Source organism: Hemitrygon akajei, chromosome 19 (assembly GCF_048418815.1).
Source record: "Hemitrygon akajei chromosome 19, sHemAka1.3, whole genome shotgun sequence".
Classification (NCBI taxonomy): Eukaryota; Metazoa; Chordata; class Chondrichthyes; order Myliobatiformes; family Dasyatidae; genus Hemitrygon; species Hemitrygon akajei.
Window position 1 is genome coordinate 29,351,780 of NC_133142.1, and position 14,345 is coordinate 29,366,124.

The 14,345-nt window shown below is 39.9% G+C and overlaps 1 protein-coding gene and 1 long non-coding RNA gene across 3 annotated transcripts in view; one reads left to right on the forward strand and one right to left on the reverse strand.

Moving 5' to 3' along the window:
• adamts9 (ADAM metallopeptidase with thrombospondin type 1 motif, 9) overlaps positions 1-9,116 on the reverse strand; it is a 248,365-nt gene extending 239,249 nt beyond the window's left edge. For both annotated transcript variants that reach the window (XM_073072325.1, XM_073072324.1), the window contains exons 1-2: positions 8,813-9,116; positions 8,275-8,630 (exon numbers count right to left, since the gene is read on the reverse strand). In XM_073072325.1, the coding sequence (XP_072928426.1) occupies positions 8,275-8,630; positions 8,813-8,963 (507 nt within the window). In that variant the 5' untranslated portion in view covers positions 8,964-9,116. The remainder of the gene's footprint in view (positions 1-8,274; positions 8,631-8,812) is intronic.
• The window catches only part of LOC140741855 (uncharacterized), a 240,286-nt gene continuing 233,224 nt past the window's right edge, over positions 7,284-14,345 (forward strand). Inside the window, exon 1 of the long non-coding RNA XR_012102144.1 lies at positions 7,284-7,507. This is a non-coding gene — a long non-coding RNA (uncharacterized lncRNA). The remainder of the gene's footprint in view (positions 7,508-14,345) is intronic.

Consider the following 14,345-nt stretch of genomic DNA (forward strand, 5'->3'; position numbering starts at 1 on the left):
GAACCAAATATTATAGAAATCTTTGAAGGAGATAAAAGAGGGTTCATTCATGATAGATGCAAGTTACTCAGCTGGTGACATCACTCCAAGTTCTCATGCCTCTTCAGATGCAAATGCATTAAAAAACAAGAGCTGGAGAGGGCCTTCTACCTTCCTGAGCCTCTGTCATTCAATAAGGCAGTGGCCTTTCAAATCTTAGCTTGAACTCCAATTTCTTGTTAATAAAGCTGGTTCCCATTGACCCCTATTCCCTTAGGTTCCAAAGTTCTGTCTATCTGAATTTTCAATATGTAGCATTCTAAAGAGTCACAATCCACCAAGGATAAGAAACTTATGAATTACTTTCTGAATTAAGTGGAGTAGCCCTTATTCTGAAATGAGTTCTAGTCTTCCTACAAGGGGAAAACATGTGCTTGGAATTAATCAAGTCAAGCTCCCTAAAAATTTCATGTTTCACTAGTCACCTTTCATTAAAAAAAAATCAAATGAGCATAAGTGAAACTTCTCTACCTATCCTCATATGTTAACTCCTTCATTCCAGAAATCAAACTTTATAAATATAAATATAAAGTTCTCATTGCAGGACTCTCCCTCCCTAAACAAAAATTAAATGATACACAAGACTCCAGCTATGGGCTCTTCAACACTCACACAGTTGCAATGAGATCTCTTCCACTTAATATTCTATCCCTTTTCCCAATGCAGTAAAGAACAACATTCCATTTGTCTTCCAAATAACTTGCTGTATCTGCAGATTAATGTTCTGTGGTCCATATTTGAGGGCCTACAGATCCGTCTATAGCATTCCATCATCCCTCCGCACTTCAACAATCTTCTACTTCTCTTTCGTGTCCTTCCGTGGGCATATTCCACACTTCCTCACATTATACTTCATCTGACAAATGTCTTGCCCCCTTGCTAAATCTTTAATATTTCTTGAAGGCTTGTCTTGCTATCTTCACAATTTGTTTTCCTATGTACCTTTGTACAATCAGTAAACCTGGCAATATTCAATCCCATCGTCTAAATCAGTCGTATAGATTAAAATTGGCTGAAGCCCCTGCACTAATCCCCGTGGCACTCCATTAGCTATGACTTGCCAATGATGCATTTCTGAGGTTTGGTTTCTGTTATGTAACTAATTCTCCCTCCATTGCTACCAATGTGAGGAGCTCTTACCTTGTGCAGAAACTTTTATCTTTTACATGGCACCTTATCAAGTGTTTTGTTTTGGAAATCCATTTGCTAGTTCCCCATTATTGTTACAATCTCAAACCCAAATTAACTTGACACACAAGATGTCTCTTTTATAAAACCAGCTTCCCTCTGCTTGACTATATTATTCTAGATTTCCTGCTATTGGGAGTACCATTAAATGTAGCTAAAGGTTAGATGTCTACCTTGGGAAGGGGCAGTTGTGCTAAACAGCAAAACCAGAGGTTAGCAAACCGACAACCAATCAGATTAAAGCTATGAAACTCTGCCACATCTAGAAGCAATAGCATGTGGCTGCACTTGTGGACTGCCCCCAACAGATCATTGTTGATGCAAAGGACACATTTCACTGCATATTTTGATGTATGTGTGCTAAGTAAATCCGAATCTGAAATAGCAAATGGGAGAAGAATGTTCATGCATAGATGACACATCTTGGCTTCCTCTTAAGACTACTGCAATCAGAAGCCAGTCTATTCAATTCACTCCAGGTGAGATGACCGCAAAGACCACGGGACTAAACAACATCCCAACATTGATTCAGAAAAGTTGTGCTCCAGAACAAGCTGTGTCAACCAAAGCTGACATAAGTACGGCTATGCTACTGTTATCTATCTGAATATGTGGAAAATTGCCCGGATGTGCTCATCCTCAAAAAATATTAGAAATCTAATCTGGCTAATTAGTCCCTAATCAGGTTACACTCAGTCATCAACAAAGTGATGGAAACTGCAGTCAACAGCACTACCAAGCAACACCCAAATTAGCAGCACCCTGCTCACCAAAGAATAGTGTGAGTTTCTTGAGAAACATTCAGTTCTGAGCTACATCGTGGTGTTGGTCCAAGTGCAGATCAAAGAGATAATCTTCAGAGGAGACTGCCCATGGTGTCTATGCAGCATTCAATTGATACCAAGAAGTCGTAATAAAACTATAGTTGATGGATGTCCAGGAAAAAATGAAACGGGGGTTGGAAATACAAAAGATGTCAGCTCCATGTCTTAAACATGTCCTTCAGTGCAACATACTAAACATCTATTTCTTAAACAATTAAGCGTACAGCAAAATCCGGATAAAATTCAGGCATGAAATTATAAACAGCTAGTGAAATATTAACCATACAAATGCCAAACTATTACCATTACCAATATTTGATAGCATCAGCATTGTTATGATGTCCACCTTTAACAAGTTAAATTCTTCCAGCTAATTATTCTGCGATAAAGTTAAACCTGATCCTAATTCTATGATGTAGTTGAGTGTTATCATATCAACAACCTTGCCTTCATTGTCAACAATACCAAAGGGCTGGATGTGGAACTTAAGAAGGGGAGGGCAAGCAAATGTGCACCAATCCTCACTGAAGAGCCTGTGGTCGATTAGGTAAGCAGCTTCAAGTTTCCAAGGGTCAACATCTTGGAAGACCTATTCTGGTCCTAACACATAGAATTCATGAGGAAGACATGCCTGCATCTTTACTTTCCTAGAAGTCTAAGGAGATTCAGTGTGCCATCAAATACTCTGACAAATTTAAGATGTACAGTGTGAAGTGTTGTAACTGGTTGTACCACGGCCTAGTACGGAAATTCTAATGTACAGAGAAACGACGATACAGTGAGTAGTCAATTAGCCAGGTCCATCATGGCTCTGCTCTACCCTCCATTCAGAACATCAATAATAGGGAAAATCTAAGGTAGGTGACATCTATCCTTAAGGATCTCCACCATCTGGGCCATGCCCTCTTCTTAATGTTGCCATCAGGCAAAGGTAAAGGAGCAGGAAAAACCCACACCTCAAGGTTCAAGAACAGTATAATACCTCTGCCATTGTGTTCTTGAATAGATCTGAGAAATCAAAACACTACCACGGACTACATTGCCTTTTTCTCTCTCAAAACGCGCTAATATGGTTATGTATGTTCTGTCATGTGTTATATATAATTTACGTCCACGTTAACTTCTGTTTTTCATGCTTGTAATGTGTTGCACTGCTGCTGCAGAAAGCTAACTTATAAGTTTTTTATACCCTGAATATGCATGCCCATGATAATAAACTTAAGCTGCATTACAATAAATCTCACATATTGAATGGTAATCGTTGGAGGATGGTAACCCTACAGGACTGCATTTAATATTTTATTTTACTTGAAAAGTTAGTTTCCTAAGTTCTACTTTGAGGTACATCTAAAGAATTTCAAGCAACCCTCCTGACATCTACTCAATAATTCTCCATTTTGTCCTTCCTCAAGTACATGTTGCATCCATAACAAATTTAATCACTTGTATTGCACCATGCTGAGAAAATTAACTGCTCAAAATATTAAATGTTTGTAGTGTTCAGACTATATTAACATGGATTATGCATATCACAAGGTATGGCCATTCCTCTACATTTTGATCAACATAATGGGAATAAACATGGAAAGGTGCCAATTTATAAGCAAAATAAAAAATATCCTTCTTTAACATAAATGTTATTACATCCACAAATGATATTTTCAAAGATGTGTTCCAACACTATTAGCAATGCCCAAAAATTTCAATGGAGGTTTCCTACCTTGTTATGGGGCTTCAGACTGCAGGCTTTGACCCAAATGGAATGCCAGTTAGGAACCAGGGACCAAATTGTTTTGGACATCAACCCCTCACCCAACTGCCCCAATGCTTCAAATGCCTTCTTTCATTTGGAAGAGTGAGGTACAAGGACTGTCCATCTACTTTGCAGACATCTCGCAACTACAGGCTATTCTCATATCTTGCTGCCTTGTGATCTAAGGAAGGAAAACAGTGCAGAGAGAAGGAAGGGGTGTGGTGATGAAGATAGATGAAAGACAGAGGTAGTGAGTGAGTGAAGACCTGATTTCTGTCCCGTTGGCTAATGAATGGATATTGGGGGTGGGGAGGGGGAGAGAGGAGAGATAGAGAGAAAAGGAGGGAGAGAGAGAGAGAGACGAGAGGAGATGGGGCAAATATAGACAGGAGGGAGAAACTGCAATAGGGGAAAGAGAACAAGCAGTAAGAGAGGAAGGAAAATAGATCAGAGTGAGAGACAGATAGACAGATAGACAGGCCAAACAGGGTGGGGGTAGCAGGGAGAAACAGCACTTAAAGAGAAAGAGGGAGAGAGAATTATCTGAGGATGAGGGGCAAAGTGGGGGGGGGGGGAGATAGGTGATGGAGAGCAAATCTAGGAGAGGGCAAGAATGCAGATGGGGAGAGCAAACGAATCGGGAAGAGAGCTAATGAATAGGGTAGAGAAAGAGCAAATGGGGAAAGAGGAATTGAATAGAAGAGAGAGAGAGCAAATGGGAGAAGAACAAGAGCGAATGGGGGAGAGACAGAGAATGAGTCGGGTGCAGAGAGTGCAAATTGGGCAAGAGAAAGTGAATAGAAGTGAGAGAGCAAATGGAGGAAGAGAGATGATCTATCCTGAGCCTAACATGTCCTGGGCATACTAGTGGCTCTAGTTGACTAGAAGTTTGAGGAGATTGGGTATGTCACCAAAGACTGGCAAATTTCTAAGATGTAGAAAGGGTTACCAAATGAGGAGCATCTGGCAGCTCTTGGGCTGTATTCCCTAGAGTTCAGGGGAATGAGGGGTTATCTCATAGAAACATTCCAAATGTCAAAAGTCCTGAAGACATTAGATATGTCAAAGTTACTTCCCACTGTAGGGAAGTCTAGGACAAGAGGGCACAGCTTCAGGATTAAAGGGTGTCCATTTAGAAGAGATCCAGAAAAATTACTTTAGTCAGAGGGTGGTAAATCTGTGGAATTTGTTGACATGAGCGGCTGTGGAGGCCAAGTCATTGGGTGCATTTAAGGCAGAGATTGATAGGTTCTTGAATAGCTAGGGCATCAAAGGGTATGGGGAGAAGGAAGGGGAGTGCGGATGACTGGAAGAATTGGGTCAGCCATGATTGAATGGTGGAGCAGACTCAATGGGCCGAATGGCCTACTTCTGCTGCTATATCTTATGGTTGTATATAGAGTGGAGAGCATTCTGATTGGTTGCAGCACAGCCTGGTATGCAGACTCCAATGCACTGGATTGAAATAGGCCACAGAGGATTGCAGACCCAGCCAGCTCCAATATGGGCACAACCCTCCCAACCATCAAAGACCTCTTCAAGAGATGGCACCTCAAAAGATTATAATCAATCATCAATGTCTCTCAGCATTGGGACATACACCAATTCTCCTTACTACAATTAGGAGGAGGTACAAGAGTCTGGAGACACATGCTCAACATTTCAGAAATAGCTTCTTCCTCTCCATGGACCATCAGATTTCTGAATTGTCTATGAACCCATGAATATCACCTCATTGTTCCCCTTTTGCACTATCTATCAGTTTATTCTAATTTATAGTCATTTTATGTCTAAAACTGTATCATTGCCACAAAACAATAAATTTCATGAAATATTGGTGATAATAAATGTGATTCTCATTCGAGAGTAGAAATGTGGTAGAATGAGTATGAATTGGGACCCCAACTGTCATCCCCCGCCTCGTCCATTTTCCTGCTCAGTCCATGTATGCCATCAGTCTGAGGCTTTTCCATCCAGGAGAAGCAGATTCTCAACATCTACCTTATCAATTCCTGACTAAAGAGTCATAGAGCCATACAGCACAGAAACAGGCCCTTTGGCCCATCTGACCCATGCCAAAACCAGTTAAACTGCCTACTCCCATCTACCTGTACTTGGGCCATAGCCTCCATACCCCTACTATCCATATACCCAGCCAAACCTCTCTTACACATCGTAATCAAGCTCACGTGCACCTCTTGTGCTGGCAGCTCATTCCACTCTCATGACCCACTGAGTGAAGAATTTTCCTCTCACGGTCCCCTTAACATCTCACCTTTCACCCTTAACCCATGACCTCTGGTTGTAGTTCTACCCAACCTCAGTGGAAAAGGCCTGCTTGTATTTACTCAATTTATACCCCTCTATAATTTTGTACACCTCTACCAAATCTCCTTTCAATCTTCTATGTTCTAAAGAATACAGTCCTAACCTATTCAGTCTTTCCTTATAAATCAAGTCCTCTAGACTCAGCAACATGCTTGTAAATTTTCTCTGTACTCCTTCAACCTTGCTTGCATCTTTCCTGTAGGTAGGTGACCAAAACTGCACACAATACTCCAAATTAGACATCAGTAAGGTCTTACAACTTCAACATGACATCCCATCTCCTATACACAATACATTGATTCAAGAAGGCCAATGTGCCAAAAGCTTTCTGTACCATCCCATCTACCTGTGACGCAGCTTTCAATGAATTGTGGACCTGTATTCCCAGATCCCCTTGTTCTACCACACTTCCCACTGCCCTACCGTTCACTGTGTAAGACCTACTCTAGGTGGTCCTACCGAAGTGCAAATCCTCGCACTTCTCTACATTCTTAACTCTTAAATGTTTCACTGAGATCAACCTTTAATCTTGTAAACTCCAATATGGGTCATTTCACCACATCTCCCCAAATCGCTTCCAAGACAACGCATACCTTCTTTCGGTATGGGAAATAACTACAGACAATGGCTACAACTGTGAGTTCCTAAAATACAGAAAGAAATTTGAGGCAATTGATCTAACTTTTGCACTGCAGCTTTGGGAGATGTGACGGGCGATTTCGCTCCACCGGACAGAATCAATATGGTGACAACTGCAGAGATTGAGTTCTGGAATCGACATAAACACGGTTGGGTCGTGGGATGGGGGGTGGGGGGCGTGTTGCATCGCCTCAGCCTCCATTGTAAAGTGCAGTTCGATGAGAGAGGTGAGAAGGCTTCAGGAGTTGCTCCTCCTGTTAAGGTGGACCTGCACACTGGGGCTTCCCTTCGTACTTTGGATCAAATAATGGAAAGTGGGCATTTGTATTCTTCACGGCAGCCGGACAGCGATATATTCTGAGTTGTTTTGTTGATGAAACACACTCGATCAATTGAAAATGCAGTAAATAAAACAAAAAAAAAATCAGCGGATATACTTTGCCGCCTTAAGTGGCCGCAGGAAGAAAACTGGAACTCCCACCCACCGCCCAGCAAAACAATTGTCACACTGGTAAACAACATCTTGTTCTGCGTTCAGGTGTTGTTATGCCGCCACGAGCCCCGGACAGGTTTTCAGTGAAAATGGAGCTGATCTGATGTCGGCCCCCAAGTCTGTCGTTGTTTCTGACAGCGGAGATCAGCACTGATAAGAGTTCGGTAGCTGCGTCATATTGAGAGGATGCCCCCGCTGATGATAATTGCAGGGGGAACAGCATTTGCAAATAGTCGCCGCAAGGTAAGTAAGCGAAACCATTGTTGGTGATTGACACATTAGTCTTGCACTGTAGGCTAAGGAACTACGCGATCTCAACTGTTCGAGTGTACAACCAGACCAGGACATTGATATGTTGTCTATAAGAGATAAGTGACAACTCTAACACTTTAGAAATTTTTTCACTTGCTTCACAAGCCTAAACCTAACTTTGTGATGTATTAAAGTTTCCTGTTCAGACCGAGTTCGTCACTTGGGAAGATGCACGGTTAGGGAATTGATGACGCCGTGCACAAGTAGTACGTTTCCAGATCTGGGCACTGTGCGTTGTAGTGTACGTACAATGTCTCTTCCATTCACAGCGGTGCTGACGCAGACTTCACCAGAACTTCTTCCCAGGCTCCCTAGATGCCGTGTCATACCGTGCGAACTGACCCGACTACAATCCGAGTCCGCACCACTAGCCTGTCTTACCACGGACAGTCATCCGAAGGTGTTCCTGATGCTGACTGGGTGGGAGCGTGAGGGGTTGGGTGGGGGGTGGGGGGGGGATGGGTTTACGATGAGCTGTCCATCTCACCGAGAGAAGGGAAGGTCAATGGGCATCTCACCTCCCTTAATACAGGTTTACAAACTGATCAACTTTAATACATACGCCCGCTCCCTGGGTTGTGATAATATCTAAAAGGCTACAAAACATAGAAACGCTAAGTTCCAAACTTATGTCATTATGCAACTTATATCCAAAAGTTGAAAATGCAATTCAGTATGGAGAGGTTTAAAATACTCACGAGTCCGGAACAGAGGCTAATCACAGCTGTGTGCTCTGGTTCAGCATTGACATGTCCTGTGTAGAAGCAGTGCTTCGTGTCAGTATCCTCTTCGTGGAGGTTTGTAAGATTAGCTTGTATTCCAAGGTGTATAACGGTAAATATAGGTGCAATAAATCCAGAATCGGCAGTTAAATTAAGATGAAAAAATTGCCCAAAAGCATTAATTCTGTAATGGGTTACCAAGGCCCAGAGATCGGCATCAACGCTTCGCTTTTTCCTTCTAAAGTGCATCGTGTTTGGGAAAGGTTCCCCGGACTCAGTCTCTCGAATGGGAGTTACAATTTCATAAACCGTCAGCTGCTCTCGTAGTTTTGCTGAAACAAGATAAAATTCTCATTTAAAATATGGGACATCGTCACAAAATTATGTTCCAGTGTGTATGATGTCAAATAAGTTTTGCTAAATACTCATTTTATTTTTTTTCTAAAAATACATAAAATAACGTTTTGCAACAAACGGCAGATAATGCACAGTTCACAGTTTAGTCGAGTATTACCTTGTCTTTCATACATTTGTGGTGTTCCTTCTAAACGGGAGGCGAGAAGTAACGTTACCCCTACCCAAAACACAGGACGCATGATTACGACTACGCACAGAGAGCCCTCACCACAAGTGAACCACTGTAACTTAGCACTCGGAACCTTCATTCACTTTATCCTCGATTGAACAGTGCTAGGGGAGCTGGTGTTTTGCGAACGTAGCATCCGAAATTGTTTGAGTAAGAAAACATAATGTTAGAGGAGGTACAGGGGGAAGTCAGTGCTGGCTAGTTTTTACATTACTCCCCAGTGCCGGTGACGAGAACTCGAGAATCGGATCTTTTTAGGAAGGGGGGCGGGGTGGGGGTGGGGGAGCGGTGGTGGGTGGCTGGGGGGGGGGGGGGGAGGTGGGTGGTTGGTGAAAGATTGACGGATTCTGAAAACCACTGAGGTCTCACCGAGACGCCTCCCCTGCCTTATCGAGACCAATGGAATGCACGCCTAGCTCTGCCGGGCGGATACTTAAAGCAAGCGCTGTTTTTTTTAACGAACCATTCTCTTTCCAGTTGCAAACTGTAGAATATTTAACCACAGTATGCACGTTCTCTGAAACAGGAATCACCTCTAGTATGGCTACTTCGACAATCACTTTAAAGTAGATTAATAAAGTATCCAAAAAGGAATCTTTAAGCGTTTTTCTCTGAACTTTTTCATCACTTTCGCTGGTGATGGATTAGAGATTAAAATAAATTTAGTATTTCTGCATATTTTATAAAAAATAGTTAAAACTTAGGAAATGAAAGTTGAAAACACTTTGAAATAAGATATATTTTCTTTACAATGTCGTTGTGGTTCTGAGGAATGTAATGCACTTGGCTAAAGAAAACGAAAAGATTTTAAATGATCATAAATCATAATAAATCGATGACAAATCCATTTCCAGGGAGGTAATAAAGTGAAAATCCGCGGGAATATTTCCTTCTTGTTATCTTACTTTTTTCTGCTTGGGTCTTGAAATTCAGGAAATGCTGATACGTTAAGTGAACCAACTGTTGGACACAAGGGTACCTTATAATTTACCACTTCCCAGCTCAATAATCATTTCCTCTTAGTACGCCTGAGATCTCTCGTTCAGTGCCTCGCAACCGCAGCCGGCAGGATGCACCACGACCTTGATGCGATTAGAGTGGGTGGTGATCACAGGAACTACTATTCATTGTCCTCCTCAATTATATAGGGAGCTGGTTTAGCTTACTGATGCACCAAAAATAGCTTTCTCTTAAGAAAGAGAGAATCTCACGGCTTTCTCAGTGGTAAATGAACTTTGTTTAAATCATGGTTAAGTTAAAATTTCTGAGATGTATTAAGTAACCCGTTTATAGTACATCGTGAAGTAATATATGGAATACGACTGAAAACTGCTGCTGATAGCTGGAAATATAATAAAGACATTACAATTTCATAACTTCATAGCAGATACAATAGCCTGTTTTCTGTATTACGGTTGATACCTCTGGTGTGTATGATATTAAATTGTTTTAAATATAAATTACAGAGTTGGCGAAAGATGGTAAAATAAAGCAGTCTTATATTCAGTTATTGTCACATGTTCAGTGTCTCATGCATTTTAATTATACCCTTTGAACAAAATAATTACAATATTGCAAGATTTTTAAAAAATGATAAACAATATTTGTTCACAGATTATGCTGGTAATAAAGCCTAGCACTAGCTGCTGTGAAGGTAATGGTTGGGTACTTTACTAAACCACTGTAGTCTCCATGTTGCTGTTAAACAAGCTGCAGGATTGTGACCCAAATTAAAAGGAAGAATAATGATATATCCCACATTACGACATGTGTGAATTTGAAAACTTGCAGGCTGTGTTATTTCTGTGCCTATTGCTTTGAGAGTACAAGTTTTGGAGATAAAAGTAATTTAAATTTTTTACAGATTACCATACAGTAAATGACAGCATTTCATTCAATTGTTTTCATTTTTAAAAAAATTGAAACATTCTTTTATTATTGTACAATAGAAGCATTTCTTTCAAACATTTCTTTCAAACCCTTCTGGAACCCAAACAACTCTGACAGAATTGAAATAATGTCACAAGTCATTAATCAGGATGTCTTAACTTCATATGTGCATATTTAGTTTCCCTGTATTGTCTAGGGTCAGAAACCCCTTTAAGCTATTTACCCTGATATTTCCATCACTTGTCACCCTTGTCATTTTTTAAATCATCAAAGAACTGGACAGAAAAATTTCAATTATGGCATAATTCATTATAATTTTTTTTGAAAAGCAATTCTGGTGGCTTTTTTAAGATCAAAAGGAAATTGATACGTTTTTCCATATAAAAAGGTTGGTTTACTAGAAACTATGCAAGAATAACATGCAAATATAATAAATAGCTCATCAGATTTCAATATGTATGTTAATAACAAAAACCCAATTAAGTGGTTCCAGTTCTTGAGAAGTATAACTGATTGAAGAACAATTAATATAAATGAATATTAGCATACTTCACTGTGCAAAGAGCAGTCAAAATGAGTTTAACTACATATATCGTATCATTTCATTTCTTGACTTGTTAACTGATCTGGGGTATATTCCCCTGGGCCAGCTTTTTGTTGTCAAAAGTTGTTTGAGTAGCTGTCACAGTTTCAGGTAGGTATTTATTGCTTATTAAGAAAAAAACAATTATGTTCATTGCAAAATTTGAGTTTATTTAACATTTGATAGGGGATGATTCTTCCCTATACAATGCCAAAGACCTGGATTCATGCAGAGAAAGTAATGAGAAAAATTAAGAAAAGAGGATGAAAGGAACAGACATTAGTCAATGTGTAAGGGTTAGAGGTGCGTAGTAGTTAGTCAAAAAGATAGATTTTGGGAAGATTTTTAATGGTTAGCTGAAGTAAAATGGAAAAATGTTGGTTAATGGGGTTATTCTAGAGAAATGGAAGTATTGGCATTAATTACGTAAAGGCTGAGAGTGGGAGTGTGGATCAGTACTAGAAGGATCATCAGACTGAACAAAGTGGCAGAGAAATGTGGTTTTGCATGTAATGGACACCATCATTGAGTAACTTGAGGGAACTGCATCTGTTGGAATAGAAGCCGTTGGAAGATAAGCACCAATTGCATTCCAACAGAAACAGAGTCATGTTCGACCTGCAGCACAGTGCTGAATAACAGAAGTACAGGACGAGGATGACAGGACTAACTACCAGTCTTGCCAAGATTTTAAGGACAAGGCTGAGTGAAGAGATGACAATAATAAAGAGGAGACATTACAGTAGGCAGACTTGCATGAGGAAGGGGTTTACGGACAGATGTGTCACTGAAGGAGATTGCAGAAGAACTCCGTCAGGGGATTTGAACAAAGAAATAAAGATTTTCATAATCCGTTCATTACAGTACAGAGAGCAACAGAGTCTTTTGGACATTAAACCTGGTTTCCAGATAAACTAGTCTTCAGTGGATGGCTATTGGCAAGGAGAGCATCTGAGAAGTGAAGCATTAATCTTTGCAGCAATTATATGTTTCATGAATAGAATATAAATAACACATCGCTGTTTTCTCTTTTGTCTATTATTGGAAGCAATCTGATCTATGGATTTAGATTATAGTAAGACTTAGCCCGTTCAGGTGAGGTAAATATATAAATAGGCTGAATTTTTGCATTATAGTCGTTGCTCTAGTTTCCTCCAGACATGTGGCGTGTTATCACATTACCTAACACACTTAAAAAGCCACCTCTCAGATTTTGTATAAAGAACCCTTTAGTTTTAAGATTCAAGATTAGCTCTTGTAGCAAACTCTTTTGAAACTTAAGTATTGCACAAATTGTGCAAAGTAATGTTACAGAATGTCTGCTTGTGGTTTGCTTCCTGCTGTCTGCGCATTTATCTGTGAAATAGTTACTGTGGTGAAAGATTTTATATTGGGTTACATGTGGTTTAGACATAATTTTCTCAGAGTGAACAGCATGGCAACAATGGAAGATGGCAGTGGGATATTCCTATTCTAGCCACTTGTTGATTTCTTTGGCCTGCATCCCTATCTCCTGGTGCCGGAGTCTTCCTGTATAGAACTGGCTGGAAAGCAGTCATTAGAACTTCCTTAACCACTCCTTCTGACATCAAGTTTGAATCCATTAATTAAAAACATACATTTCAAGGGATGTGAGCTTTGCTGGGTTAGGCTGCAAAGACCATATACTTTGAATAAATAATAAAAATCAAGCATGGATTCAAACTTAATGTCAGGATGCGTACCTCATGTGCTCATAGAGAATCTATATAAGTTATCTGCTGTTGCTATTTAGGAGACTTACTGTCAAATGTATGTAGCTGCATCTGCAGTGCTGAAAGCAGCGGCTGTTAACTTTTCTATCTGGATGGAATCATATCACATGTAGAGCATTTTGATCTTGTAATGCTACATTTCTGTCATAGTGGCCAGCCAACCTTCAAAGGGGTACAGTTATCAGTAATGAAACAAAATACTGGAATACTCAACACATAAGGCAGCATCAAAGTACAGAAAAACAGATTTATCTTCTTGGGTTAATGGCCCATCATCAGAATCTGGATATCTATGCCTTGCAGTTTATGTTGTATTTGTCATATGTGGCAGTCATGGGCAGGTATGATACGAGGCAGTTACATTGCACACGTTACATTTCTGTTGTGAAACACCTGGTATCAAAGCTGCTACTGATAGTTTGTGTTCGACCAAAATGAGGTAGATGAAGATATCTGTACATACAAAATAAGGAAGTTTTAATATGATCAAAATATTAGTCTGGCAAATGCAGCTCAAGCTTTAAACAATACAAGGGCTGAAGTTTAGGTGTATAATGAAGATTACTAGTTTTATATGATGCCTTCTCTAATCTCAATCTGTTATGCTTTCTAACTACTGTATGTTTAATTCCGTAGGAGTTGTGAATTAAATTTGTTAAATATTTGCCGATACTTAAAATACCCGTTTCTCCTGCAGGTGGCACTGTAAAGTGCTTGTTAAAGATTTCCTACAGTGTTAAACCATGTTAACAATGGACATACAATGGCCTAGGTTTTATGAGGAGTCTATTACACTTGCCGTTATTACCATGTAAATCTGGCAGCAATGTCTGGCACTTGTATGAGCAGTTAAAGGCAGAAATCTGTAAGTTGCTGGCAGTGAAGTTCTGTGCCTTCGCAGAATGCACTGGGCAAATCTTCTCAGAAATTCCTGTGGTAGCACACACCTGGGCTAACTGTCCATTAGTCTCATATTTTAAAAGGTTGAAAGTATCTTTACTAGTATATTCAGGAGTAAATGAGTTTTCAATAGTAGTTGCTAACAAGCCTTTGTCCTGAAAAATTAATTAATCAAACCATTCTGTTCCCTCAAGAAAATTCTACACAATTTTTAAATTGATTTTTACAATTTTGTTTTTCCCCTTCATACGTACCCTTTATATACTAATCTTTATGTTATTACTGGTGCAGTGTGACTTATAGTTCCTATAATATCTTTACCTTTTGTTTATAG